At 41.3% G+C, this 26,855-nt stretch overlaps 3 protein-coding genes across 4 annotated transcripts; 2 read left to right on the top strand and 1 right to left on the bottom strand.

The window, feature by feature from the left end:
• Positions 1–451: 451 nt before the first annotated feature.
• Positions 452–18,503, top strand: golgb1 (golgin B1). The gene is given in 21 exon segments (XM_026361199.1): positions 452–2,065; positions 3,280–3,364; positions 3,926–4,117; positions 4,232–4,342; positions 4,460–4,627; positions 4,714–4,836; positions 4,961–5,074; positions 5,319–6,015; positions 6,120–6,196; positions 7,237–7,300; positions 7,746–11,548; positions 11,550–12,784; positions 12,867–13,278; positions 13,393–13,626; positions 13,716–14,552; positions 14,640–14,833; positions 14,939–15,098; positions 15,215–15,312; positions 15,402–15,473; positions 16,184–16,274; positions 16,385–18,503. Coding segments are annotated over 20 exon segments (8,895 nt in total). The 5' UTR covers positions 452–2,065; positions 3,280–3,289; the 3' UTR covers positions 16,523–18,503.
• Positions 18,504–19,545: 1,042 nt separating this feature from the next.
• On the top strand, positions 19,546–24,766 carry hcls1 (hematopoietic cell-specific Lyn substrate 1). 2 transcript variants are annotated; one of them, XM_026361542.1, is made up of 17 exons: positions 19,546–19,652; positions 20,284–20,367; positions 20,471–20,544; positions 21,222–21,345; positions 21,500–21,610; positions 21,695–21,749; positions 21,827–21,937; positions 22,024–22,134; positions 22,223–22,333; positions 22,424–22,534; positions 22,616–22,671; positions 23,194–23,263; positions 23,364–23,512; positions 23,603–23,731; positions 23,866–24,028; positions 24,109–24,177; positions 24,272–24,766. In XM_026361542.1, exons 2-17 carry the CDS (start codon positions 20,284–20,286, stop codon positions 24,403–24,405), a joined length of 1,662 nt encoding a protein of 553 aa, XP_026217327.1. In that variant the 5' UTR covers positions 19,546–19,652; the 3' UTR covers positions 24,406–24,766. The 2 variants fall into 2 exon arrangements, with proteins under 2 accessions (XP_026217327.1, XP_026217328.1); XM_026361543.1 differs by lacking the exons at positions 22,024–22,134; positions 22,223–22,333; positions 22,424–22,534.
• On the bottom strand, positions 24,660–26,810 carry llph (LLP homolog, long-term synaptic facilitation factor). The gene is made up of 3 exons (XM_026361556.1): positions 26,719–26,810; positions 25,789–26,017; positions 24,660–25,557 (listed from the first exon to the last, which is right to left on the bottom strand). The coding sequence occupies exons 2-3, from the start codon at positions 26,003–26,005 to the stop codon at positions 25,394–25,396; spliced, it is 381 nt and encodes a 126-aa protein (XP_026217341.1). The 5' UTR covers positions 26,006–26,017; positions 26,719–26,810; the 3' UTR covers positions 24,660–25,393.
• Between the last annotated feature and the right edge of the window lie 45 nt (positions 26,811–26,855).

Here is a 26,855-nt window from a genome sequence, read left to right as displayed (position 1 = left end):
GGGCTTAATCACTGGCTGTAATCCAGACGGACGTGCATATGATCGACTAAATCTCCAAGTTAAAAGGGCACGTTTACCGTGAGATGTGCTGACAAATACAATACACCTTTCATCCGTCACGTGGAGACACAGGATGTCCAGCACAGTCATGCATCTGAACTGACAGGACACATAACGCTCAGCATGTGCACTGAGGTATTAGATGTGCAGCTTTATTGCTGCAGGTTTTACACACAGCCTGTCTTATAATAGTAGCAGGGACTATGTACATTGCAACAAGTTTTACTTGCTGTATTATTACTCACACTGGCCAATGACAAACAATCCCCACCTGATGCTCTTTCATTGTAAATGATGGGAAAGAAACTCTGCAGTCCATCCAAGCAAAAGTAATATTTAGTTACTGCTCTATTTGTGTTTAATAAATAATGACAGCTAAACATGTTTTGGTAGTTAACTTTATTTCGACACCACAGTCTAAAGCCACGAAGCATGAGCTGGCTGATTAGTTAGTAACTGGACAAACTGTTCAGTGCAACACTGCAGAAAACCAGTTGTTGTCAGTGTAAATACCAGCAAATAATACAACAAGCATGTCTAAGTGCTTCTTTATGAAAGTATATCTCGTTCTTAAATGTGACTCCTATGCTACAACAATCTTGTAATCATAATTGAAAGCATACAGTTGGTTCATTTGTTGTTTTCAATAGCTAAGTGTGGTTAATAATGACATTGTTTTTCTTCTTCTTCTTCCTGTTAATGTGCAATCACTGATAAAAAGACAAATACCACAGAAATATATGTATCAGCGCTTTCAAAAGATGCTAAATTATACATAATACAAAAGTAAAAATACCTCTGGAAGGCATTCAGAAGTAGTGTTTGTGTTTCTTTCTAGCTATAAAATTTGCAAGGTAATAATAGGATACTAATAATACTACTACTAATAATAAAAAGGTTTCATAATAACACAGAAAGCAGCATCTCCACAGTTACTTCATGGACCCAGAGTCAAAGTTTCATTCATGTCACATACGAATTTGCTAAAACAACAGATGTTATGACAAAATAAAATATTACTTGTACTTCACAGATGCTAAAAACATTTGGCTGTTGATGATGTATTAGTGCAATAAAGTAACACCTAGAAGGCATACAGTATTTACTCTAGTTTGCATTATCCTCATGTGCCACATTTGCATTAACAGTCATATCAGTAGGTATGAATGATGAATGGCAGCAGTGGTGGAGTTTTCCCATTGTGTCTAACAATTAGTGGTATATACACACTACACTACATAACTGAAAACACAACTATAACACTACTAGGACTATGTTTAAAGAGCTTAAAAAGTAACAAGTTGTATATCTCATGTTTTTAGTAAGGCCTCATTTTTGTTCTTCATTTCGAATCATGTACACTTGTTCAGTTTCTCTTCAGCGTCTTAGTTTCTTCTTGTCAGTGTAAGAATGTTATATGACAATGTCATATTAAACAAGTCACTGTGGCTTCGTGTCAGAGCTCGGGCAGATCTCTCTGGCTCCACCAACACTTTTTCTCTTCCCCCAGTGCAGATGTCTGTAGATGGAGTCAAACACTGACACTGTGTAGCGTGCAAACAAGCTGGTCCACCTCACGGCATCCACCATCCACTGCACAGTGCGTCCCACAAAGGCCACAAACAGTGTGGTGTAGTGGGCCAGGAGCAGCAGGTTCCTCCCCAGCTGCCTGCCGTGGTTGATGATGAAGTTGACTCTTTCGTCATGTCCTGCCATCCTTGTAATTTCTTCTGTGTGAGTCCGGATGTAGAAAGGTCAATGTGTGCGTATTAAGCTCAAGAGCTCATTTTTTTCGTTTATATTTATGCAGATACTCCCTAGGAAGCAATTACGCCCCTGTAAATTTGCAGTCAGTCCCTTGCCTACGCAGTCCCCGGCTGTCCAATCAGCGCAGAGGAAGTTTTGTTTCCGGGAATGTTTGGTGATGTGGCTATGCTCTAAAATCCATCCGAGGAAACATATCACATAAAAAACACATACGTTTACCTCGGGAGCGCTCGCACAGGTGAGTTAAACGTCTCTTCGTTTACAAATGCGCCCCTGACTTGGCTGCTTTACGGTGCTGTCATGCACGAAGGAGAAAAAAGTCAGCGAAGCAGCATTAAAAGAAGGTGTCCTTAGGAGTTACCAGCGTTAGCCTGCTAAGCTAACTTACTGTACCGTGAAAACTACATTCAGAGTAAACAGTGGATGTTTTCACGAAGCATGCTATCTTCGCCCCTTTTTCCCTAATCTTCAAGTGTATCTATTGTATTTGGGAGATGTAGTTGTCCAGCCGCTCGGAAAGTTTGCAGACCATTTTTGCGTTAGCTAGCTATAATCTTTGCTGTTCACAAAACGACTGACGCAGCCGCAGTGGAGTGTGCAGTCAGGTTCGGCAATAGTCGGCTCAGTCCGGTCCACTTCGTGAAAAATAGGCTGGGGAGTGTCTGCTAATGTGTTGATTTGGATATGGGAGAAAAAAAAAAAAGACACAATTCCTATCATATAAATACTATTTATTTATATAAATTAAATATTTACTCCTTTATCTTACCATCATAATCTTTTGGAGGCCTATTTTGTGGTATGTTTGAAAAACAGCAGCCAACAGCTGCTGTTGTTACAAGCTTGACGGCAAGCCTCCCATTCTCTGTTACAAGTAATAGGCCTGCATTTGAAGTTAATGTATAAAAGTATTTGCTCAAAAGCCTTTAGCTATCAAGCTCGTCTCCTGTGGAACCAGCTCCCAGTTCAGGTTCGAGAGGCAGACACCCTCTCTACATTCAAGACTCGACTTAAAACTATCTCTTTTTTTTTGATGAGATGGAAATTATTTTTGCTGCTTGTTGTTGTTGTTGTTTTTTGTTGCCTGCTGTTCTTTCCTCTTTCCACTAACCCCGACTGGTCGAGGCAGATGGACGCCCACCCTGAGCCTGGTTCTGCTGGAGGTTTCTTCCTCTAAAGGGAGTTATTCCTCCCCACTGTCTCTTAGTGATGCTCAAGTGGGGTTGTTGGGTTTTCTATATAATTCTGTACACAGTTTTATTTTGTAAGGTCTTAAACCTTAAACATTTTAAAGTGCCTGGAGATGACTTTGTTGTGATTTGACACTATACAAATAAGATTAAATTAGATTTCCAGTAGCTTATCTGTAGCAAACAGAAGGAAAGATGCCAGAATTATTAGTTATTTTACACTGAAGCACTGAACCTGATTTTGTTTTCCCCCTCATCACAGTGCTATCTTTATGTTCAGCCGTCTGGCCACAGTCCTCCAGGAGCTCTCTGGAGAGGAGGGCCCAGATGGAGAATCACAGTCACAGGTGAGTGTAAATTAAACATTAAACATTATGAAGTATAAGACATTATAATTAAACTTTGATATGGCTTTTGATTTATTGCCAGTAGTGTTTTCAACTTTAAAAAACTATATGTTGAACTGCCAATCAACTGGAAATGCTGAGTTTTCTTTCCCCCTGACATTAGATGTTAATAGGAAATGTCTGCATGTCTCTCATGAACCAGACCAGAAATGCCACAGACATTAATTATACAGGATATGCAAGTGTATAGTGCAAGATATATGCAAGGAAAAATGCATGTTAACTGTCTCAAAATGTCATATTCACATAAACCTTTTTATGTTTCCTGCATTGAAGGAGCAGTCCATCAATTTTGTACTTCACTCCTATACAGCTGTGGAACTTAATAGAGACAGGTTTAAAACGTTTAAACTATCCCAGTTTGTAACTCAGACTTTCTGTTAACAATTTAAAGTCTTAGGACCAATTTTCAGAGCACGAGAAGATGTTACGCAACTTTTTTTACAGGCAGTAAAAGAAGGAGCCATTACAAGCATGTTTTTTTTTTATTTCCTTGTAAAGGGCATGCTGGTACCTCAGCTCCCTGCCGGTGAGGCCCAGGCTCCAGTGGAGTCTGAGGTACCTGAAGAGGCCATGGAGAGACTGGCTCACCTGGAACAACTGGTGGTGCAGCTGAAGGAGCTCATACGAGACAAAGACACTCAACTCATCCAAAAAGACACTGAGCTGGTTAACAAAGATGCACAGCTCAAGGTAAACAATCAGTATTATCTTGCCTCTCAGAATTTAGACATATCAGTTCCTCAAACATCAAAAAAAAACAAAACTAATGACTGAGAACAAATGATTTTTTGTGCTTATTCTCAGAATGAAAAGGAGGAAGCCGAGGCTCGATTTACCAAACTCAAACTGCAGGCTAAAGCCAAAATGGCTTCACTTAACAAACAGATAACTGATTTGAAAGGACAAGGTCCAACAGTAAGTTTGAATATGACAAAATAGGTTTTTTTACCTGCTTGTAGACTAAGATACAGAGCCACAAACTAATTGATAAAATCAAGCACTTCAGTTTCCTCACTTCTGTTTTATCTGCAGCAGAGCCCAGACAGCTCTTTTTCAGCATCTGGTGCTGCAGTCGAGGAGGAGCTCCAAGAACTGAAGAACAAGCTGAGCGAGGAGGAGACTGCCAGCAGGGAGCTAAAAGAGCGACTCCAAACTGCAGAACAGCTTCTTCAAGAGAAAGAATCAGCTCATGCTGAACAGGTGACATTACAAAATCCTCCAGTAGACACATAAAATGACAAAATGAAAAGTTCTGTCTCAATGAGCTGTTGTGTTTTTTCTATTAGTTACGGAAGCTGCAGGCTGTGGTCTGTGAGAAGGATGTGCGTTTCCAGGAACAGATTCAGAAACACGAGGAGGAGCTGATGATGGTCACAGCACAGTCTCAAGATAACAGCGAACTGCAGAAGGTCCATATTCACTCTTTAATTTATTGTTTATTAACCATAAATCTGAGGATTAGGGTTGATTTATGTATGGCTTATGTATGTGTAACTAACAGTTGTTTCAAATATGTCATTATATTTTTCCCAGGCCCTGCATGCAGCTCAGCAGCGCTGTGAAGAGCTTGAGGAGTCTTTAAACTCTCGCTCCCAAGTGTTGGAAATGCTGCAGGAGGAAGTTAGCAGCGCCGACCAGCAAAAACAGGTAAAGATCCTGTTGGACTAGATGCCATTTGAGCCCTAAGTGTAGCAAGTCGATTTTGACACTCGTGCAAACGCCAGATATTTACAGATGCTTCAGTTAGATTGAACACTCCTCTCTAATGAAAACTGTTCAAATAAGACACACCCCAGATCTCAATGGCATGTCATTGTGGTACTGTTTGATTTGGCCATACAACACACACCTACCTATCCCCTCTCTCTCTGTGTTGTTCCCTTTCCCTCAGATCTTGACTGCTCAGTTCCGGCAGATGGAGCAGGAGCTGGCTGAGGCCATGAAGCTGAGGGAGGAAGAGAGGCAGCAGTGGGCTGAACAAGCCAGCAAGGCTGATGTCGAGCTTGCAGCCCTCCGAGCCAGCCTGGAAGATCTGGAAAAAGAGAGAATGGTGATGACGAGGGAGCAGAGCGAGCTGGTCTCCCTGAGAGAGGCAGAGCATATCAGTCAGGAAACTTTGCAGAAGGAGAAGATGGAAGTTGCCAGGTTGGAAAGAGAATTGACTCTGATGAAAGAGTCTGAGGTTGCAGCAAACCAAGCGCGCCTTGATGCTTCAGAAAGAGACAGGGCGGAAATAGCTCAGCTTGAAAGTGAACTTGCAAGTATGAGAGAGGCTGCAGTCCATGCCAACGAGTATGCTTTAGAGAACGAGACGACAAAAGTTAATAGACTAGAAAGTGAGCTAGTTTCACTTAAAGAGGAGCACGAAGATGCCCAGAAGAAGAGTGAGATCTTAGCTGATATATGGAGACATCTACAATCTTTGGCTCTAGAAGAGGAAGCACAGGAAATCCCTGTTCCTGTTGACCCGTCCCTGTTCCTTGACATGGTGCGGTCGATTGAGAATAAACTGAAAAAGCTAAAAGCCGAATCCAGTGAGAGTGAAGAGCATTGTGCAGAGCTCACCCACACCATGGAAACCCTCCAGGGTAAGCAGGGTAAGAGCGTGTATCTAATTGTTTAATGGACCCAGTCTATTAATGTCAGACCTTAAGCTTTTCATCATCAGGTACTAATTCTGTCTGACTTTCAGAACAACTGGACAGAAAAGCCACAGAACAGGGGGAGGCCATGGCCAAGATAGAGCAGCTGGAGCAGCAAATTTTAACAGTGAGTACTAAAACCTCATTTAGACCCAGTATTGAAGGGGCACTGAAGAGCTTGCCACAACAGTTGCTCCCCCTCCATTAACATGCAATCTGCATTTAGATACATGATCTAGATTATCCGTTTGTCTTGCCTTTATGGTATTTAGAATGACTGTGTTCAGCTTTTAAAGTTTTTAACTGAGTTAGGCCCACAGATGTTAGTATTTTCCATTACCCTGCTGTTTTTATTGCCAAAAGAAAAAAGAACCACTTCACTGACCTTTGCCTTTTTCACCTGGTTTAGAGCATTTGCATTGTCTATTATCTCAATTTTACTTATCCTTATATAGTATCCAGTAACAGAGGGGTGCTGGGTGTGAAATGCAGAATAGCGTAAAGCACAGCTGTTTTGAGTCAATGCCTGCTTAACAACATGCAAGATGTAAGGAGTTTCTTTTAGTTAAGATAAACTTCAAAAGGTGGTCCTAAATAATGACACAAACTTTATCATCTTTAATGCTTAACCTTTAAAGTTTGTTATTGCATTTCTAGTGAGTTTCTATTTTCTTAAAAAGATCTCACTTATAAAGTGGAAGGTAAACATAAATGGAGGTACAAGAAGTAATTAAGTCTCAGTTGTCTGTCTTTAAAGTTTTAATTTTCATTTTGAGAGCAGAGCAGAGCAGTCTGACTGTCTGTAACCTCCCAGTTCAGGGTCATAGCTTCTGTCTGGACGGGCGATCTCGATCAGTCTGAGACAGGACAGGTGCAGGGTCATACAGTGCAGACAGACAATGCTTTAAGTCAGTGTGAGGAAGTAGGACTAATCCCTTCTGCACTGTTACACTGCTCTGACTGACTGAGCCGACCTTTACCTGATGTTATTGGCATATACTGTCGGCTGCTGGTTTAGATTTAAAGAGATTCTGTTGTCTCACTCCTTAAACAGGGTTGTTTCTCTGTGGTGAAGAATAAATACTGAGGTCATTTTTACAAATCTGTCAGACGCAGGGAAGGAGACAGAGATATGTATGTGACGCATTTTTTGTTTTGCTCTTGTAGATGTCTGAAGAATCACTGGTTAAACCTGAGACTGAACTGTCAGCTTCATCTGAAGAAGAAAAAGGTATAACGTGGACTGCTGGTTATTTATCTCTAAAATAGAAGTTTATAATTTATAAATTTATTATATGGATCAAAATGACTGATCAAAGATAAGGATTAAAATCAGTAAGCTTACATATATAGTAAAAGAAATTTATGTCTGCTTGTCAAAGGCATTTGTTTATCTTTATGTAATATTAATGTAGACTTGTTATTTAAGAATTAAATGTGCAGAACAGTGTTCCACCTGCACGACACACCCTCTACTGGTGTGTTTGTTTTTAGACAGGGATGATATTTCACTGAAACAAATAGCTTGACTGTGATGTATTTACTTTTATTTTGGCAACATGTAAAATGTTTAAATTGATTCAGATTTGCTACTGGTTGTATAAAATACTTTTTATATTTACAGTAAACATATCTGGCTTTTTTAATTACTTTCTCCTTTGTTGATTTCCACACAGCACACATTCTGGCATTGGAGCAGCAGCTATTAGAAAAAGACAATGAGTTAGCTTCTTTGCGAGAGTCCCTCACATTGGTTAAAGACAGCTCTAGTGAGGTCCCATCAGGTGAATCTCTAGACCAGGAACGGGATTCCAGTGCAGCCCCACATGACAGTTTTGCAGCCATACCTGACTGCATGGAGGATACACAAGAAGAGGAGACCACCCTAGTTGCTGAAGACACCTCTGTACTCTCTATTTCTGGTGACAATGAAAGCAGTCCAGAGCTTATTGGAAACCAGTCTGAGTCCCCAGAGGAATCCAAAGGGACATCTTCAGATGAGATGGTTGCCAGTAGTGATTCAGAGGTTGCCCACAACAGTTGGACCCTCCTGGAAGCTGTGAATCAAGATGGAAGCCAGGAGTGGCCCTCCATCCTGCAAGACTTTGGCCAACTGCAGTTACAGTCGTGGGAGGCAACAAGCATGGAGCAGGAGTCCACCACAGTTCAAGTTGAGTCTTCATCTATCATCATCAGAGAGACAGTTCAAGTTAATCTGACTCAGCAGAGTTCTTCCTCTACTGATGTTAAGCTGTCCTCTGGCCAGGTGTTTGCTCAGGCCTTAGCTGAGGAACTTCAGAAGAGGTACAGTGAACTTCTAGCGGAGTTGCAGAGACTCAGAGAGGCAGCTGCAGAGTCACAGGAGAAAATCAAGAGTCTGGAAGAAGAGACCCAGTCTCTTACCACTGCCAAAGAAGAGGCAGAGTTGCAGGCCAGTAACCTCGCAGATGACCTCCAGTCAGCCAGAGAGGACTTAGACAAGGCTTCCCAGCAAAGTAGCTCTCTGGTGGAAAAGCACAGTGTTGAAATGCAGCTTCTTGAAGAACAGGTGAACATTTTGAGCACTGAAAGTACAGCTAAGGAGCAGAAGATCCAGGCTTTGCAGACAGATCTTGAAATGGCCCAACAAGCTCTGTCTGAGCAAGAAGGTCAGGCCCGGATGTTAAGTGCTCAGCTGGAGGACAGAGAGCTCCTCTCCTCTGAGCTTGAAAAGAGGCTTCAAAATATGGAAAACAGCATGCTGGAATATTCCCAGACTTCAGATATCAACAATGAGTCTTTGTCTAAGAAGGACTCAGAAATTAGTGAACTACAGCTGCTTCTCAGTCAAAAAGAGCAAGAGATGATGGAGCTCAGTGACAGTATGTCTGCTAAGCTCCTTCAAGCAGAAGAACAGAAGTTCCAAATAGATGGTGAAGTCAACAAACTGAAGGAACAGATAGTGGAACTCGAGAAAGTGAGAGAGGAAAAACAGCAAACAAGTTGTGAAGACGCAACCGCTCATGCAGATGATGAACTTGCTAGTTTACGAAAGGAGAAAGGTGTGCTGGAAACCCAGCTGGCAAATGCAAAGAAGAAGTTGCAGGCTGCACTTGTGCAACGAAAAGAGCTAATGAAGAAGGTTGCTGATTTTGAGCTGGAAGCAAAAAAATGGAAAGAGCAAGAAGACATAGCAAAGGCAGAAAAACCCATGGAATACGATATTCAGGAAATGGAAAATAAAATCCTGGAACTCAAGCAAGCTTTAAGATCTAAAGAAGACATAGTTGAATCTCTTGAGCAGAAAATTAGCCAGCAGGATCAAGTTATTGCTGAGACTATTGCCCTGAACAGAAAGCTAACCGAAGAAGCTGAAAACACTCAGCAGGCTGACAGTTCTTCTGAAACCACTATGTTACAATCCCAAATTGCCTCCCTTGCAGAGGAGTGTGAAACGCTTCAAAAGAAAGTTCAGGAGGCCCACGAATCTCGCAAAGAAACCAGCCGCAAAGCAAAAGAGAAAGACAGACACCACCGTGAACAGCTGAAGCAGCAGAAAGAAGAGTACAACGAGCTGATGGAACGTTTTGAGGTGCAGAGCAGAGAAAGAGAAGTTCTCCTTGCTCAACTGAGTGAACTAGAAGAAAAAGTAAGCACCAAAAGAGAAGAACTGCCTTACCAGGAGGAGAAGCAACTAACTGAAAATGTGGAGAAGCAGGTAGCAGGAGATTGGGTCCAAGAGGACTGGGTGGATTTTGCCACATCAGAAGCCGATTCATCACAACCACAATCCAGTGATCCAGCTGAGCATCCTGCAGTGCAGTCTCATGTCCTCTCTGGAGAAATGGAGGAATCTCTGAAAGCTCTCAGAGAAGAGATCCAGACACTGCAAATGGCTAACGCAGAGCTAGAGAATCGGATGCAGGAAACCCAAACCGCTCTGTCGCAGAAGGAGGCTGAATTACTGAATTTGGGTAAAGAGCTGCAGGCACTAAGAGAAAAGGAAAGACAGATTGATGCACTCTCTGAGGAAATGAATGATCTCAGAGAAAAGTATCGCCAAGCTGAGTCATACGCTGAAAGCCTCAAAGCAGAGATGGAAGCTGAAGCCAAAGCAGCATCTGCAGAGTCTGCATCCTCCATTTCAACTCTCCAGGCTGAAGTGGAAGACTTCAAGCAGTTTCTTGACAATAAAAACCACGAGATATTGGAGCTCAGTCAACAGCTGAGTGAGCAGACCTCACTCATACACTCAATGCAGAATACGGTGTCTCAGAAGGATCAGCTAATAGCTTCTTTACAGGAAGAATTAAAGGTTGAACAAGAAAAAACGCAAAGGTTAGAGGTTGAGTTTCCACAGAAACAAGAGGAAGAAAAAGATAGCGAGGCAAAGATTCAGCAGCTTCAGCGAAAGCTTCAGGCTGCACTCATCTCTCGAAAAGAGGCACTCAAAGAAAACAAAACGCAAAAGGAGCAGCTTGCTTCAACTGAGACACTCGTAGCAGAGCTGCAACACAAAATAGAGTTAGCAGAAGATGAGCTAGAGAAACTAAGAACAGAAAAGGTTAGGCTAATTGAAGAGGTCGACCGGACATTACTGGAGAACCAAAGCCTAGGATCCTCCTGTGAGAGCCTCAAACTGGCCATGGAAGGAATACTGAATGAGAAAGATGCCTTTAAAAGAGAAGTGGAGTTGGCAAAAGAAGAGGCTGACAATGTGAGCAGGCACTGGGAAGAAAAAGTTCAAAGCATGAAGGATGAGTACGAGACTCTTCTTAAGTCTTATGAAAATGTGAGTGACGAGGCAGAGCGAGTAAGAAGAGTCCTGGAGGCTGCCAGGCAGGAGAGACAGGAGTTGGCAGCCAAGGTGAGAACACATGAAGCTGCAAGGCAAGAAGCTGAAAGGCAGGCAGAGGAGGCACAGAAAGAGGTGGATACAGTGAAAGATAAAATGAGAAAGTTTGCCAAAACAAAGCAACAGAAAATACTGGAGTTGGAGGAGGAGAATGAGAGACTTAGAGAGCTGCAAGAAAATCCTGCAATAAAAAGAAAAGACGAGGCTCTCAAAGCTGAGGCTGAAAGACTTCAAGAGGAGCTGGAAGCTTTGAATAAAGAGCTTGATGCTACAGTGGCAGAAAGAGACTCTTTAGGGCAGCAGGTTGAAGAGTTGAGGGAACAGCTTTCTCAGATGAGAGAGAAGGAGAACAATGAAAAGAGTGCTGACGTTGTGGTAGAAGAGGTTGTCACTGCCCGGCAATCGGAGACGAGCATGACAACATCAGAGCCTGCTGAGAGACAATATGAAGACAAAGAAAACCCGTTAATGTCAGAAGAGACTCAAGATGACCAACTAGTTGCAGTGTCTGCACCAAAAACACATATACAACCTACAAGGGAGGAAGAAAAAGAAGAAATAACTGAAAGTGCTCAAATTGTATTAGAGGATAGATTGAATAAGATGGAGACAGCGGTTAATGCTGAGAGGGAACAGTGGCAGGAGACGGGAGGCTGAACTCACAGCTGAACTTGCCTCTCTTAAGCGAGATATTCAGGACCATCAAGAGAAGGAGAGCCTTGTGGCCTCTTTAGAAAAGTGCCTGCAAGAGAGCAAAGAAAGAGAAAAGAGTTTGATTGAAGAGGGTTCAAAGAGGGAAACTCAATTTAAAGAGCTGCTCAGAAGCCTTGAAGTAGAGAAAGATAACTTGGAGGAGCGTCTGATGAATCAGTTAGCCCAACTCAATGGTAGCATCGCGGGATACCAGCAAGAGGCTGCAGACAACCGGGAGAACCTTGCTGAGCTGCAACGGGAGGTGGAGAGGTTGGAGAGGGAGCGAGCTGAACTCGAAGCAGAGGCTCAGAGCGAAAGGGAGCGGGCTGCCAGACTGGAAGAGGACATGAGACAAGCCCAAAGAGAGAGAGCTGAAGCTGAAGCAGAGTCTGGAAAGCAGAGGGAGCTGGAACAACAGCTGAGGTCTGCACAGAGGGTCAAAGAAGGCAGCCAGTGCAGAGCACGACAGCTGGAAGAACTGTTGAGGGAGAAGCAGCTGGAGGTCCGTCAGCTGCAGAAAGACAGCATCCAGTACCAGGAGAGGATCAGTGAACTGGGGAGGGAAGCTAAGGCACTCCTGCTTGGGAATGATGAACTCCGCAGCAAACTAGAACAATCCCAGCTGGAGACTTCCAAAGCTCTTGAGCAGCAGAAAAAGACTGAAGCTGATTTGACAAGCTTTAAATCTCAGCTAGACGAGGCCCAAAAACAGTTAAGCGAAGCATTAGCTGAGAAGAGGACTTTAGAACAGGGTGTCCAGCAGAAGGAGGCCTTGTTTAAAGCTGAGGCAGAGCAAACCCTGGACTCTGTGAGATTCAGGTTGGGAGCTGAACTGAAAGAGATGGAGCTGAGACTGGAGGAGGCGTACAAAGAACGGGAAAAAGAAGAAGAAGCCACGATGGAGGCCAGAGAAATGGCAGAAGGAGCTGAGAGACGAGCCCAGGACATGCAAGCCCGTCTGGACGAGTCTCTGGCCAGATTAGCTGCCTTCTCACGCTGCATGTCCTCACTGCAAGATGACCGGGACAGAGTTCTGGATGAGACTCGGCAGTGGGAGACTCGTTTTAATGATGCTCTGCAGAGTAAGGAGGTTGAAATTCGGGAGGCTGAAACACGGGCCAAGGAATTAGCAGAACAGCTTCAGAAAGAAACTGCACTTAAAGAGGAATTTCAGCTATCAGTGGACAGGTAAAATAGTCTATTTGTCTTGATTCCTTTTTTTACTTTGATTGATTATATACTTTTTAACTCAAAACCAATTTTGTTTCAGACTGGAGAAAGCAAACAAAGATTGGCAGCTGAGACTTGAAGAAGAGGAAAAGAAAGTCAGAGACATTCAAGCCAACCTTAAGGAGGAGAGTACTAAGCTTCAGCAAACCATACTTGAGTTGCAGTCTGCCCAAAAGGAAGTTCTTGACCTGAAGGAGGAGTTGGGGGGTCTTTACCACAGAGTCCAGGCTCTGGATGAGGCTGTAGGTAGGCTGCAGGGTGAAGTTGAGCAGACCAGGACTGAGTTGATGGAGAGGGAGGCAGAAGAGAGGCGGCTGTGTCTGAACGTGGAGCAACTTGAGACAGACCTGAGGTCCTCTAAATCCTTGACAGAAAGTCTGCAGACTGAGTTAAATGAGAAGGAAAGGAGAGAAGTGGAAATGCTGGGTGAGAAGGAGCAAGCCGTTGCCCAGGTGTGAACATTTATTCATTTACTACTCGTACTATTTATCATTAGTGAGAATTCAGATGGCAGATATTAGATATTCCTAACGCTTCTCTCCTTTCATGCAAACTTTATTTCCCAGGCTGCTGATGAGGCTAGAAAGGAGGCTGACAGTCGGGCACAAGAGGCTGAGAAGGAGCTGGAGCAGAGAAGGGGAGAATTGCGAGATCTGGAAGAGAAATTACGAAAAGCAGAGGAAGAGAGCTCAAACCGAAAAGCCAGATTGGACTCCTTTATGAAGGCCATGGGCTCCTTGCAGGATGACAGAGACAGAGTCCTTAACACGTACAAACTGCTGGAGGAGAAACACTTGCAGGTAATGTACAAAAAACTAATTCTGTAGTATGGGTAGAGCTTATTTTAGAAAACAATATAATATAATATTATAATATAATTGTGTCCCAGGTGATGATGGAAAAGGATGGTCTGATTCAAGAGGCAGCAGGAGAGAACAACAGCCTGAAGGAAGAGCTACGCTCTCTGCTGGTCCAGAGAGATGACCTGTATGCTGAAAAGGCCAAGCTGTCCGCACAGCTTCACGGGTACCGTGATGAACTTAACCAGGTCCTGAGCATGAAGGACTCCCAGCACAAACAGCTTCTGGCAACTCAGAGAGCACAAATTGCCTCTTTGGAAAAGGAACGTGAGGATCTGGAAAATCAGTTAAAGAGTATTCAAAGAGCCAGAGAGACAGAAGTAGAAGCAGGTAGAGTAGAGAGAGAAACTCTTGGTCAGGCTGCTGACAACAGGACAGTTTCACATGTAGTAGATGCTCCTGGTGCAGAAGTTGAGAAGCTGAGGGAGCAGCTGCAGGCAGCAAGAGAGCAAGTGGAGTCTTTAAAGGAGACTATGCTTAGGGAGAGACAAGAGCACGAGAGCAAGAGCAAAGAACTGGCTGAGCTGCGGTGGGAGGGAGGTGTGATGCGGACAGAATCTGAGAGTGCTCAGGAACGGGTGGCAGAGCTGGCCCGAGACCTGCTGGCTGTTGAGCAGAAGCTGCTAGAGGAGAAAGATGTGACAGCTCAGTTAAGAGCAGAGAACCAGTCATTTGCTAAAGCCATGGCCTCCCTCCAGGACAGTAGGGACCAGGCAATAAACAAGGCCCAGGAAGTGAGCCTGAAGCTGGAAGAGATGAGCAAGGCTGGTGTGCAAACAGCACACAGCAGCCCTGGAGGGTCCACTGGAGAAGTATGGGGCCTCAAAAATGCACTACAAGCCCTTCAGAATGACAGGGAGAGGCTGGTGAGTGATATTGTAGTCATATACACAAACATATTACAAATGACTGTATGAAAAAATGTAATAGAACTTTTTTGTCTTTGTTTGCAGCTGGAGCAGCTTCAAACACAGACCTCTGAGATAAAGAAGCAGAAATCTGAGCTGGCTCGGCTGGGATCAGGGGAGCTAGTTAAAGTCAGCCAGGAGCTTTTTGACGAGAAGAAGAAGAATGAAGACATGCTGGGTGCACTAACACAACTGGAGAATGTGGTGGAAATGGGCAAGCAGGAAATAGAGACACTCAGGTGAGGCACAATGTGGGCACTTTGTCCTCTTAGCCTGGTTCTAACAAAGAGAAATTACAAAAAGAAGCTTCAAATAAGAGCATACGAATTTCTGTCCTGTATTAGGTTGGAGCGTATTGACTGGATGGCTCAGGCTGAGCAGCTGAAGCAGCAAACCCTCGCTACACTCTCAGAGAGAGATCAACAACTGCGACAGCTCACAGCTATGTTGGAGGAAGCCCACAGTCATAAGCCCAAACTTCAACAGGAACACTACCAGAGACGGGTAGGTGGTATAAAGGTTTGATTGTCCTTTGGTGGTTTCCATCATGTTTCGCAGAACAAGCAAAAAGGAGATTCATGTGAATAATCTTCACGCTGTTATCTGTTGTCTTTCCACAGAGTGCAGAAGAGGTGGACAGTGCTCCTGGAGCACCACAGGAGCGAAGCCTTCTAGATAGCCAGGCCTACATGGCTGAGGTCAAAGAGCTTCAGCGCAGGTATAGTATGCCACAAGCATTACCAGAGTTTCAGAAGTGGCAGGACACAGCTTACAGATATTTATTTTTTTTTACTCTGTGTGCATCAGACTGGATGAAGAGACGCAGCAGAGGCTGGCTGCTGAGGAGCAGCTGATGGCCACACAGGATCGACTCAAACGGTACGAAATACATAAAATACATGTTTATTGATCCTCCACCACCATCACTGCAGTCCCCCTCAGCTCTGCAGAGCTTTTCAATGTCTAACAGCTCATGATTAGGTTTTCCAGCCCGCTTTATTTCACTGTTTTGATTGTGGCTGAACACTACCTGCCTGAAACCCAAATTCAGACAAAATGAGCAACTAGGTGATGAATAAAGTGTGGTGTTTAGCAGTTAATAAGCCATAAATTTCCCTTAGGAGTAAAATAAGAACAAAACACAGCTGAGAGAGAGGAAGGTAAATGTAAGACAGGAACAGAGCTCCAAATAAAACTTAAGCTTCTCCGTACCTGCTGTATAAAGAAAAACAGCAACTGTTTGCTAAGTCATTCCTTCAAACTGTGATGTTTTGCATAATTAGAATGAATCATTAAATGTTTATATGGATTTTATGGATTGACTTTATTCCATAATGTATTATATTACTTTTCATATGTTGATGTTATACAGTTTACAGGATATAAGAAATTCACATTTCCATTGACATGAAATGTTTTCTAGTTGTTTAATGTTTATACTAAGCATCATGTGTGGTAACCATCTGTTGGCAGTCGTATGCTTTCTCCTGAGTTTTCGCTATAAATTATTTTGTTCCTTTTTAGCTCTGATGAATTAGTTTAATCTACTAAGTATGACAGCTAACATCTGTTTTTATCATTATTATCAGTCACAGCCAGGCTAAATGGCACTCTGCACAAGACGAGGATCATTCAGAGACTGCTGTTTTTATCGAGCCGCCGGAAGGATCTGTCACCCGAGTAAGGCTACTTTAATGTCCTGTACTGCCTAATTCATCATCCTGATAACTGTAATATTAAAGAGTTATGAGCTGCATGTCTCCTCTAACCTTGTGTTTCTACTCTCTCAGACTCGGAGAGGTGGTCCGGGTTTGATGCGAATGCTCCGTGTGGCTTTCTGCTCCCGTCAGCGTACCCCTCTGCTGCTGAGCCTCTATCTGCTCACTGTGCACATCCTGCTGCTGCTGTGCCTGGGTGGATTCCTCTGAAACCGGCTCCCTTTAACAACCCTGACAGATAAGAGACAGATAGATGGAGACAAAACAGAGGGAGGGATAAAAAATGGAAATGTGACACAGACCTAACCCAAGCCATCCATATGTTTTCTATTGTTACGTGTAATAAATCAAAGAAGGGTGTGTTCTACGCACATGTTGCACTTTACAGGAATTTATCTTTTAGCCAAAGTATAGATTTATATAGGGAGCTGTTGAGTTGTTGAGTTTTAACATTTTGATCGTGTGACTCTGAGTGTGGATGTTTTTCTAATACAGGCAGAGAGGACATAAAAGGTTCTTTTAAAAAATCAGTGGTTTATGAAAAATGATGTGGGTTCATACTCAAGTATTTTGGCAGATAGTGTTCTTTATGTGCCTTTAGATTTGGATAAACAAGGGTCACTTTGTTACAGCAAAAGACATTTTGGGAAATATGCTTATTTGCTCTCTGATGGAGAGTTGCCCTTAGATAAGGATGCTATCACTCTTTTTCTGTTTCAAATAAAAACTAGCTAGATTAGTACAGGGAATGTCAACATCCCAATAAAATCTACACACAATTAAATCTCAGTAATTAACACCTTTTATCTAATTTGTTCCACAAGCTTAAATCTAACTTCCTTTAATCAGAGCCTGGCAACCAGGGGAGACTTCTCTGACTAAAATACAGCAAGCTGTTGTTTTTACAAGTCAGCTTCTGTACAGATTAAAGCTAAATAAATAATATGTAAAGTGTTAATTTCTGAGATTTACAGGTTCCTGTAGATGTTGTTACCTTCAGACACAGTCAGCCTGTTTCCCCACCCAGCAGTGGAAAGTGCATTTGCACAATCACATGTACTTAAGTAGACGTTCTCGAGGTACATCTCACTTTTATGCTACTTCTACTTTATTACACTTATAGATGTAAATATTGTAGATTTTACATAAGATTCATCATAATTCAACAGATTCAAAATAAAAATCTGGACACTTCTTCATAAGGGTTAAGCCGGTTATGCAAGTCTTTTCTGTCTTGCAAAACAGAGTACCGCAAGATAATACCACATACATACACACTGATGCATCAGTGTAAACAACCTAATAAACGACTCCTAGAATAAGACCAGTCATGGCAGAACAAGTGCTTTTCCTTTTGATAATTACGGTAAAGTCTCATCTAACTTAACTCTCAGCAGACAGTAAATGTTTCCCAAAATGTAGATCTTTTCATTTAAGATGGCTTGAGGTTCAGGATGTGCCGTTAAGGTCCTCTTCCTACATAAATGGAGCGCAGTGCAATTTTTGTTCTTACACATTCCTACTATGTGTTTTCCTTTTCCTCTTCTATAAATCGCATTATTTGTACATATGTACATGTATTACATATGTCAGCTGGATGTGGGTTTTCCTTTCACATGTCAAATAAGATTCCCTGTCCAAGCTTCTGTTGCACAGATTGGGATTTTACAGTTTGCTCTGTAGTTTTTATGGCAGATGAAATTGCCTTCAGGTGCAATGTGGATTCATCCAAGAGGAGGGAGACTGCTGTTATAAAATGACATCACTGCATTATAAACTTCTCTGATGTAGCATAATTTATTGTTTATCAAATTTCTACATATACATAGACATCATCCTCTGTTTAATTAGAGTTTGTAAACATCTTCTCTGTACTCGTCTTCTTTCCCAGTTCATACTTCTCTGCATCTTACTTAAACTATAACTGTAAATAGCTGTTAAAAAGGGCTGTATAGAAACTAAAATGTTAAGTTGTTGGTGGTTTTAATCAGGGATTGATCTTTTCAAGCATTAATTAGAGTCAAAGAAAAACAGACATTGGTACTTTTGTAAAACTTACATTAGGACTTTTGTTTACTGTTATTTGAACTTAAGTTAATGAAGTTAATTTAATCAATCTAATGAAAACACTATTTTTCCTGTGATCTGTGAAATAATTGAGAATAAATGGGTCATTATTCATTAGTCACTATGCTTTACCACATGTTCATGAGTGGAGCTCCTGTTCACTGTGCTGTGTTCAGTCATTACTTGTAATGTTGACCGCTCTTCTGGAAGCTAATGTGGAGCTCAGGTTCACAGACCAGCAAAGTGAAATAATAACACACGGTAACATCTTCAACTTCACACAGTTAAATACTGATATTTAAAACACTACAATACTTCTTTTAGGAGAAATAGTTATATAAAAACACTGTTAGTGCTGAGACACTCAAATTGCCACAGTTAAAGCTTTGAATAAAAAGGATATTTTAACTGTTAGTGACGTCTTGATTTATCAAGTTTATTGATTCAGCCAGCCTTGAAAGGTTTGAATTATTTAAGAAAAATACTCTTTTTGCAGCAATAATAGGTCATCACAGGGTTATAAATAAACATGCAAGGTATGCCTGTGTTTATTTATGGACTATGAGGTGTACTGATCAGTTAAATGAGCAAGGAAATGAAAACAGTTAATAAGAAGTTCAGTGAATAGTTAAACAGTACAATTCAGTTTTTTCGTGCAGGATGTGAGATGTGCTGCAGGGAAATGACCCACAAAATAGTTCCTGACTTGTGCCTCAACCTACTACAAACAGGTTTCATGAGTATTTATATTTATCCAGTAATTAGACAGAACCATGACAGAACCTGAACGTGTACAAGAATAGCACACTTACCTGTATCAACAGAACACACTTTATTTTACTGTTGTTCCTTCAGTGTGAAGGAGCAGTGGCATGTCCCATCACTGTGGGCTGTTTTGTTTAAGCTGTGCAAGTCTGCCCCCATGTGGTGTAACTGCATTACAGCTGCTAAATCACGTCTGTTTCTATATTTTTTAAATAAACTAACTGCAGGCACTAATGGTGCGATATCCGAGGGAACTTAAATGCAGCATTCGTTTTTAATTTATTTAAAAACAACAACATTTCAGTTCTTTTTGTTCTTTAAAATGAGTAAACATCAATTATTAATTAAAGAATAATAGGTGGAGACAATATTTAAATGAACGCGCGTTCACGCTGTGCTGGATGCTCGTTCACGTGACGCCCATCACTGTCACAACCTGAGACGGATTTGAAGAGCAGCTGCTGCAAAAGCGACCTGATCACGGAGAAATTGCTCTGACAGCTGAAAGGTAACGGAGTTTTCTTTGCTTTCTGCAGGTCTATTCGTGATTTCATTTAATCTGTCTGAAGCTCTCTCTAAACTTTTGTAGTTACTGCAAAACATCAGTAGAAATATGACTAAATGGACTTTTTCAGTGTTGAATGACTTGAAATATGTTCAAACAGCAGCTTACATTAGATTGTAATTCTAACTTAATGTGTGCCTGAGCTGTCTGTCGAATATCATTAAGTAAATTATTACTTTATATTACTTTAAAGTAGTATTACTACTACTGCTTACAGACAAATCTGTAAAGGAAATTACAGGCAAGTAAAGATGAAGTAGCTTAGCGTTTATCACCATTACATTATAGATAGTTTTAGTGTGATACACAGGTTATGAAGTCCTACAAATACAAATTCTCTAAAGTAAAGTTTCATTATGGGGAAATGAAGCGTCATGTTGAAAATAACTTCACTTCCTTTTTGGGACTTCAGGAAATGGTGGTCAGAGTGTTGCTGCACATTAAGTTGTTTTTAGTCTTCATGACAAATGAACAGTTGCTCTGTCTGCAGACATGTGAATATGTGCACTTAGAAACACATAAATGACTCTTAATGCTGTCTTGAATGTGACTTGTGTTGTTTTCTGTCTCCCAGATGTGGAAGTCAGTCGTGGGCCACAATGTGAGCATGAAGGTGGCTGCAGAGGGGGACGACTGGGAGACGGACCCGGACTTTGAGGTACCTGTGAAGAAGATGTGTTATTGGTGCATAAGCCTCCTCACTCAGTCTCCCCGCCTTGTGGATTTCATGTGTCACCTTCGGCTTGTTCTTTGTGTCTTAGAACGATGTGTCGGAGCAGGAGCAGAGGTGGGGGGCCAAGACCATCGAGGGCTCGGGACGTAAAGAACACATCAGGTATAAAGATGCAGCCACCTGTTTCTGCAGAAGTAAATGTTTAGAAGATGGAGAGAAATGCAGGTTAGAGTGGGTGTTGAATGGCAACAGGAAGAGGAAGTGAGAGCAGAGCACAGGCTGTTAACTTTAGACAGTTAGTGTCTCCTAATATGGTTAATTTATAATGATGTCAGATTTAAACCATTGTTCTCACTGTAAACATGATGACAGCAGACATTCAGGCATTAGTGAAGATTAGTATGTCTTGAGGGACCACTTTGTAAAGGGTTTCCACGTCTTACTCACTAATACTACTAGTGCTGTATATATTGGTTTACTATGAAGAAGAACATTATTAACCTTTGTCCCGTGTCTATCCTCCTCCAGCTATAACAACTTATTAACATGTTGGTTAATTACAAAAATACTGACCCGTTCTTCCTGGATAGATTACTGAATGAGACTGCCGGGCACAGAGCTCAGTTAAAGGACACAAAATAACCAGAAATAGGCAAAGAGTACCAAGAAATGACAACTGTTGAACAGTCAGCACAATTACACACAATAAGTATTTGCAAAATGACCAGAAACCCCCCCCACAAAATGACTAAAAATGTTATGAAAGCCTCGTTAATGGTCATTTTGTGCCTCTGCATGCAGTTGTGTGTCAGCTTGTCTGACCTTATATGACTGTCCAGTGTTGCAGAGCTCAGAAGCAAGGTGGCGGTGGAGCATGAGCAGGTGAAACAGAAGGAGAGCACTCCCAAAGCATCCTATGGATATGGAGGGAAGTTTGGAGTGGAGAAGGACCGGATGGACAAGGTTAACACGCTGCACTTTTTCACATTTACATAATGGTGATATCATATGCTCATGTTGTTTCCTGCCAGATGCTTTGTGTTTTCTCTGTTGTCCTGCTGTCACCACATGCAGCAGACGGAAAATATTCATAAGTGCATCTCTTCCATTTATCCAGGTGGCCATGGGTCACGACTATGTGGCACAAGTTGAGCAGCACTCTTCCCAGAAAGATGCAGCTAAAGGATTTGGTGGGAAATTTGGTGTTCAAAAAGACCGTGTGGACAAGGTAAGAAGTCGAGTCGAGTCTTACATAAAAGCGATGTATAAATCTTCATTTGAAGATATGCATGTGATCTTTGTTTCTCTCCAGTCTGCCATGGGTTTTGAATACAAAGCAGAGGCGCAGCAACACGCATCTCAGAAAGGTAGGTCTCACTACAGGCATTTCCCTGACAAATTCTTATCTAGCATCTAGAGTTCTTTTTAATCCATATTGTTTCAGATTACTCTAAGGGATTTGGAGGCAAATACGGAGTGGAGAGGGAAAAAGTCGATAAGGCAGCTCTGGGGTACGACTATAAAGGAGAAACTGAGAAGCACCAGTCACAAAAAGGTGAGTTTAAGTTGTAACAATGGTTCATTTTGACTCGTTTTCTTGATATGTGCTTTATTTTGCATATGCATCTTATTTTTTACTAGACTATGCAAAAGGATTTGGAGGAAAGTATGGGGTAGAGAAGGAGAAGGTGGACAAAGCAGCTCTGGGGTACGATTATAAAGGAGAAACTGAGAAGCACCAGTCACAAAAAGGTGAGTTAAAGTTGTAACAATGGTTCATTTTGACTCTTGTTTTCTGAATATGTGCTTTATTTTGCATATGCATCTTATTTTTTACTAGACTACGCAAAAGGATTTGGAGGAAAGTATGGGGTGGAGAAGGAGAAGGTGGACAAAGCAGCTCTGGGGTACGATTATAAAGGAGAAACAGAAAAGCACCAGTCACAGAAAGGTGAGTTTAAGTTGAAGCATCTATCAGTTTTGACACCATGTTAGGACATGTGATCACATCATTCTGCACTCTGTTATTCATTTTCATCAGATTACTCAAAGGGATTTGGAGGAAAGTACGGGGTGGAGAAGGAGAAAGTAGATAAGGCTGCCTTGGGGTACGATTATAAGAGTGAGACAGAAAAACATCAGTCACAAAAAGGTGAAAAAAAAACCCACATGTTTGTGATTTATGAGATTAGATTTATAGTTCACCACAATGACGGAGCACATTTCTGTTTAGATTATTCAGCAGGATTTGGAGGTCGGTATGGAGTACAGGCAGATCGCATGGATAAGGTCAGTAGCAGAGCTGTAAATATGTTTACTCATAATCAATCTGCTATTTTATTTATTTATTATTATTTATTCTTTAAACTAATTCTCATGGTGGTAACGTTACATTCATACCATAGTTAAATTTAATTTTTCCATTAATATTTATCCTTCTGTTTTGTAGCTGTAGCTAAAAAGGAGAGAAAATAGTCACATACTTAATTTTCCTAGTGCAAAGTAGATAAGTGTGCAGATGTTTTCTTCAATTTTCTTTGACATGTCACTTGACAGATGTTTCCAAGCTTAGATCAGGTGCCAGTATTCCAGTGGTCTTGTATCAGGCTGACTAATGGCCTCTAACTGCAACTGAGAACTGTATTGTGGCCTGAATGTGTGGCCACTCTTTTTGGTGTATGCGGAAGTGAACTTGCTGAATAGGTTGTGTTGTGACTAATTATTTAATTTAGTCTGTGTTGAAAGACTGGAGAATGATAACTGTCTGGTTTGATTTGAATACAAAACAATAATGATTACATATTCCTCTAGAGTGCAGCTGGCTTCTCAGACATGAACTCCCCAACATCTTCTTATGAAAAGACACAACCATTGGAAGCCTGTAAGTTTATCAACAATTGTTCAATCGCTTTTGTGTCTAAATGACTGGAAATGGAAGAGAGGTAATTGCTAATGCAGTGATTTGTGTCTGTATTATGCAGCAAGTGCAGGTGCAGGAAAACTGAAGGCACGTTTCGAGAACATAGCCAAGGCTTCTGATGAAGAGAACAGGAAGAAGGCAGAAGAAGAGAGAGTGAGGAGACAGGCCAGAGAGAGCAGAGAGCGAGACGAAGCCAAACGCAGACAACAGGTAAAAACATTCACTGCGGCACAAAGAGGTACGAAGCAAGTAATGATCAATATGCTTAACAACGAGTTTGCATTCTCTCGTTTCCTGTAGGAAGAGAGCAGCAGAGAGGAGGAACCACCACCTATCCCAGATGTGGATTCAGAACCAGAACCTCCTCCAGAAATAGAGCACCACATGCCAGAGATAGACGAAATACCTGAACCATATCCAGAGCCGGCGGTTAGACTCTCTGATTCAATGACACATCATTTGTACCAAATAATGAATAAAGATGTTTACTGTAGCTCTGCGACTCAAACATTATGGTAGTACATTAGAGGCACAAACTTAAGTGTTTTCTGTGTCATTTGCAGGATGACCCAGAATATGAAGAGCCCCCGGCCTTGCCTCCACGCTCAGATGATTTTATCGATGAGGATGCTCCACCGTTACCTTACAGATCAACAGAGGTGGAGGAGGATGACGGGGACTATGAGGATCTTGCTGAAGGGCCTCCTCTTCCCTCTCGGGAGGAAGGTCTGTGTTTGAGTCAGCTGCACTTAAAAGTCAAACATTTTCAAACATGAAACTTTTAATGTTAGTGTTTTCTTTCATAGATGCAGAACACGACTATGAAGACCTGACGAAAGGCCAGACAGCAAGAGCGATTTACGACTATCAGGGAGGTATGAACCTTTTGTTTATATCTTGATATTCTGACATGTAATGAACATCTCCACACTTGAACAGGACAAAATCCTTTGGTCTGTTTCTCTGCAGAGGCGGACGATGAGATCTCCTTCAAACCAGACGACATCATCACCAACATAGAGATGATTGATGAAGGCTGGTGGAAGGGACACTGTAATGGGCGTGCTGGCCTGTTCCCAGCCGCTTATGTGGAGCTGCAGTGAGAGTCAGGCTAAAAAAGCAGTTTTTGCACGATCCTCACTTTGTCAGACCATGTTTGTTCATCATATCGGCACTGTATTTATAAAACATGTCACTGTAAAATCTGAAACAGTGTGGCTTCTGATCAGCTAATTTAAATCTTTTTTCCAGGTACGATCTCACTTAGGGTCAGTGGCAATGAGTATAATAATAAAAAAAAACAAAACACAGTAGTGGAAGGTGGAACTTACTGGAGTAAATAAAATATTCTTCATTGTGCTGTTTGTATGAATATTTTAACATCTTTTATTGCTAGGTGTTTCTCAACAATGTCAATTTACAGTAAATAACTGGGAAATAATAAAAATACTATTTTCATTGAAACTGTATTATTTTGTTGTCGGTTTAGATAATTCAATATTTCAAATCCAAGTTAACTGGGCTTCTTTTTAAAAATTAGGTAATAGAATTACTGTTTTGCATGTGAAACACATTTCTTGTGTAATGCATAACAGCAGACGTCAACTGCTGAGTCAACTTAGATTTTACCTTACTATATCATGGAATATTAATTAATATGAGCAAAATATTCTTTATCATCGTTGTTAGTGATTTCACTTTGTCTGGTCTTACATGACGTCAAACACTTACATACACCAAAATACAGTCAACAAAACAAGTCACCATGATTTTGTTTCATCCGAGTAAAGAAAGATTTACCTTGTAGCAGAGAATATACCCTCTATAACTATGATGCACTAAGCAATGTTTAGGTTAGACATGTCCTTCACAAGCTTTACTTTAACAAGAGATACCCCGAAATCAAAGTGGAGCTGTTGTTTCACGGCATTGAGCTTTTTCCTGCAGTGAATTGATGTATAACTTTGTTGCTCAACCATGAATCAATGTACACTGATCAGAATGAGATCCAATTGCAGAAACTGCTGAAAGCAATACGTGGAACAATCCTGTTATTTCTTCAACATATAAAGTCTTATGGTCTTCACTGTTCTACCAGGCAATACCCTTCTTCTTCTTGGCCTGGCCGCTTTTCTTGGCCATGCGTTTGCCTTTTAGTTTCTTTGCCTGCCGCTGGCTCATCCACGCAGGATACTGTCCATTTTCATCCAACTGAGTTTTTTTGTTGCGCTTACTGTCCATGTCCATTTTTCCATCTAAAATACAAAAGGCAAAGAATAACTAAAGCGAAGAGGCTGTAAAAAATAAATCAGTCTCCTCGTAACAATCCTTCGGTTAGCAGCACTGACTCTAAAATACGAACTTGTGATTCTTTGTGGCAACTTCTCAAGAAAAATACAAAACAATATCCTTTTATTACAGACAATTTCAAACCCATAAAAAACAACAATAAAAGCTATAGATCATGTTCTTAAACAAATACTCACCATCACCCTCTACCTCAGCCATCACCACATCTGTCTGCTTCTTAATCTTGTCAGCTGGCACCACTGTGGCGATCTCCTGCATGTCAGTCATGACAGCTTCTCCTTTCTTATCCAGACTCAGGGCTTGCTTCAGTCGAGCCAACTCCTTGGGAGCATTTTTCTTCCTCTTCTCTGCACGCATCTTCCGCTTCCATTTGCTCCTTAGGCTTTTTGCCATTTTAAGGATGTTCTAAGAAAACAATAAAACATCATGACATTTTTAGAAACTTTTGGAAATGTTTTCTTCTTCTTTGAATATCCTTTTAACCTCCAGTAATGCCTTTATTAAACTATTAAACTAAACTAGCCTTCCTGCACTATGTTTTTGGTGATGAAATCCTCAAACTATGAACATAAAGGGTCAGAAAAAAGGAGGAATTGTAGTGGGAGAATATATGTCTGTATATGTACAATTTGAGTTTTTAATACAGCAGAACTTTGACAAGACGTTCTGTGAGTTAAAAAAAAAAAAACACAATTACACTGCTTATGCTGAACTTTAAGGAAAGATCTGCGTAAAATCGTAATTTACAGTAAAAACTAAAACAGTCGAAACAGGAGCGTAACAACCACTTTACACGTTCACCTAGCTCTTATAGTTTTATAAATACACAATTAAGACTTCCAAAAAAGATAAGAACAAATAAATCCCCAAATTAACCAATATATACACACTGTCATAATTCATTGTTAATGTTACCAAACGAGCAGATTATAACGTTAGTCGATTTATACCACAGCACGCTAAGTAAACAGTGTGCTAGCTAGTTAGCTATCAAATTACTACAGTGGAACAGACCTTAAAGCATACTTAAAGGCTAATAAAGTCTGCATAATACATTACTACAGTGTTAATATAATGTGCTAATGTACGAAGTACGTGTGACTTACGTTACAAACGAATACTTTGGATTAGCTTTTTAAATTTTCCTGTAGACACCTCACACCGCTGCGAACACGTGTTTACAAGTCGAAAAGAAGCGATGACGCGTTTGGAAGAAGCTACAACCTCATTGGCTGATTTAGTC

This window comes from Anabas testudineus, chromosome 23 (genome assembly GCF_900324465.2).
Source record: "Anabas testudineus chromosome 23, fAnaTes1.2, whole genome shotgun sequence".
In the NCBI taxonomy this organism is placed as follows: Eukaryota; Metazoa; Chordata; class Actinopteri; order Anabantiformes; family Anabantidae; genus Anabas; species Anabas testudineus.
This window is presented reverse-complemented; position numbering and strand designations above follow the sequence as displayed.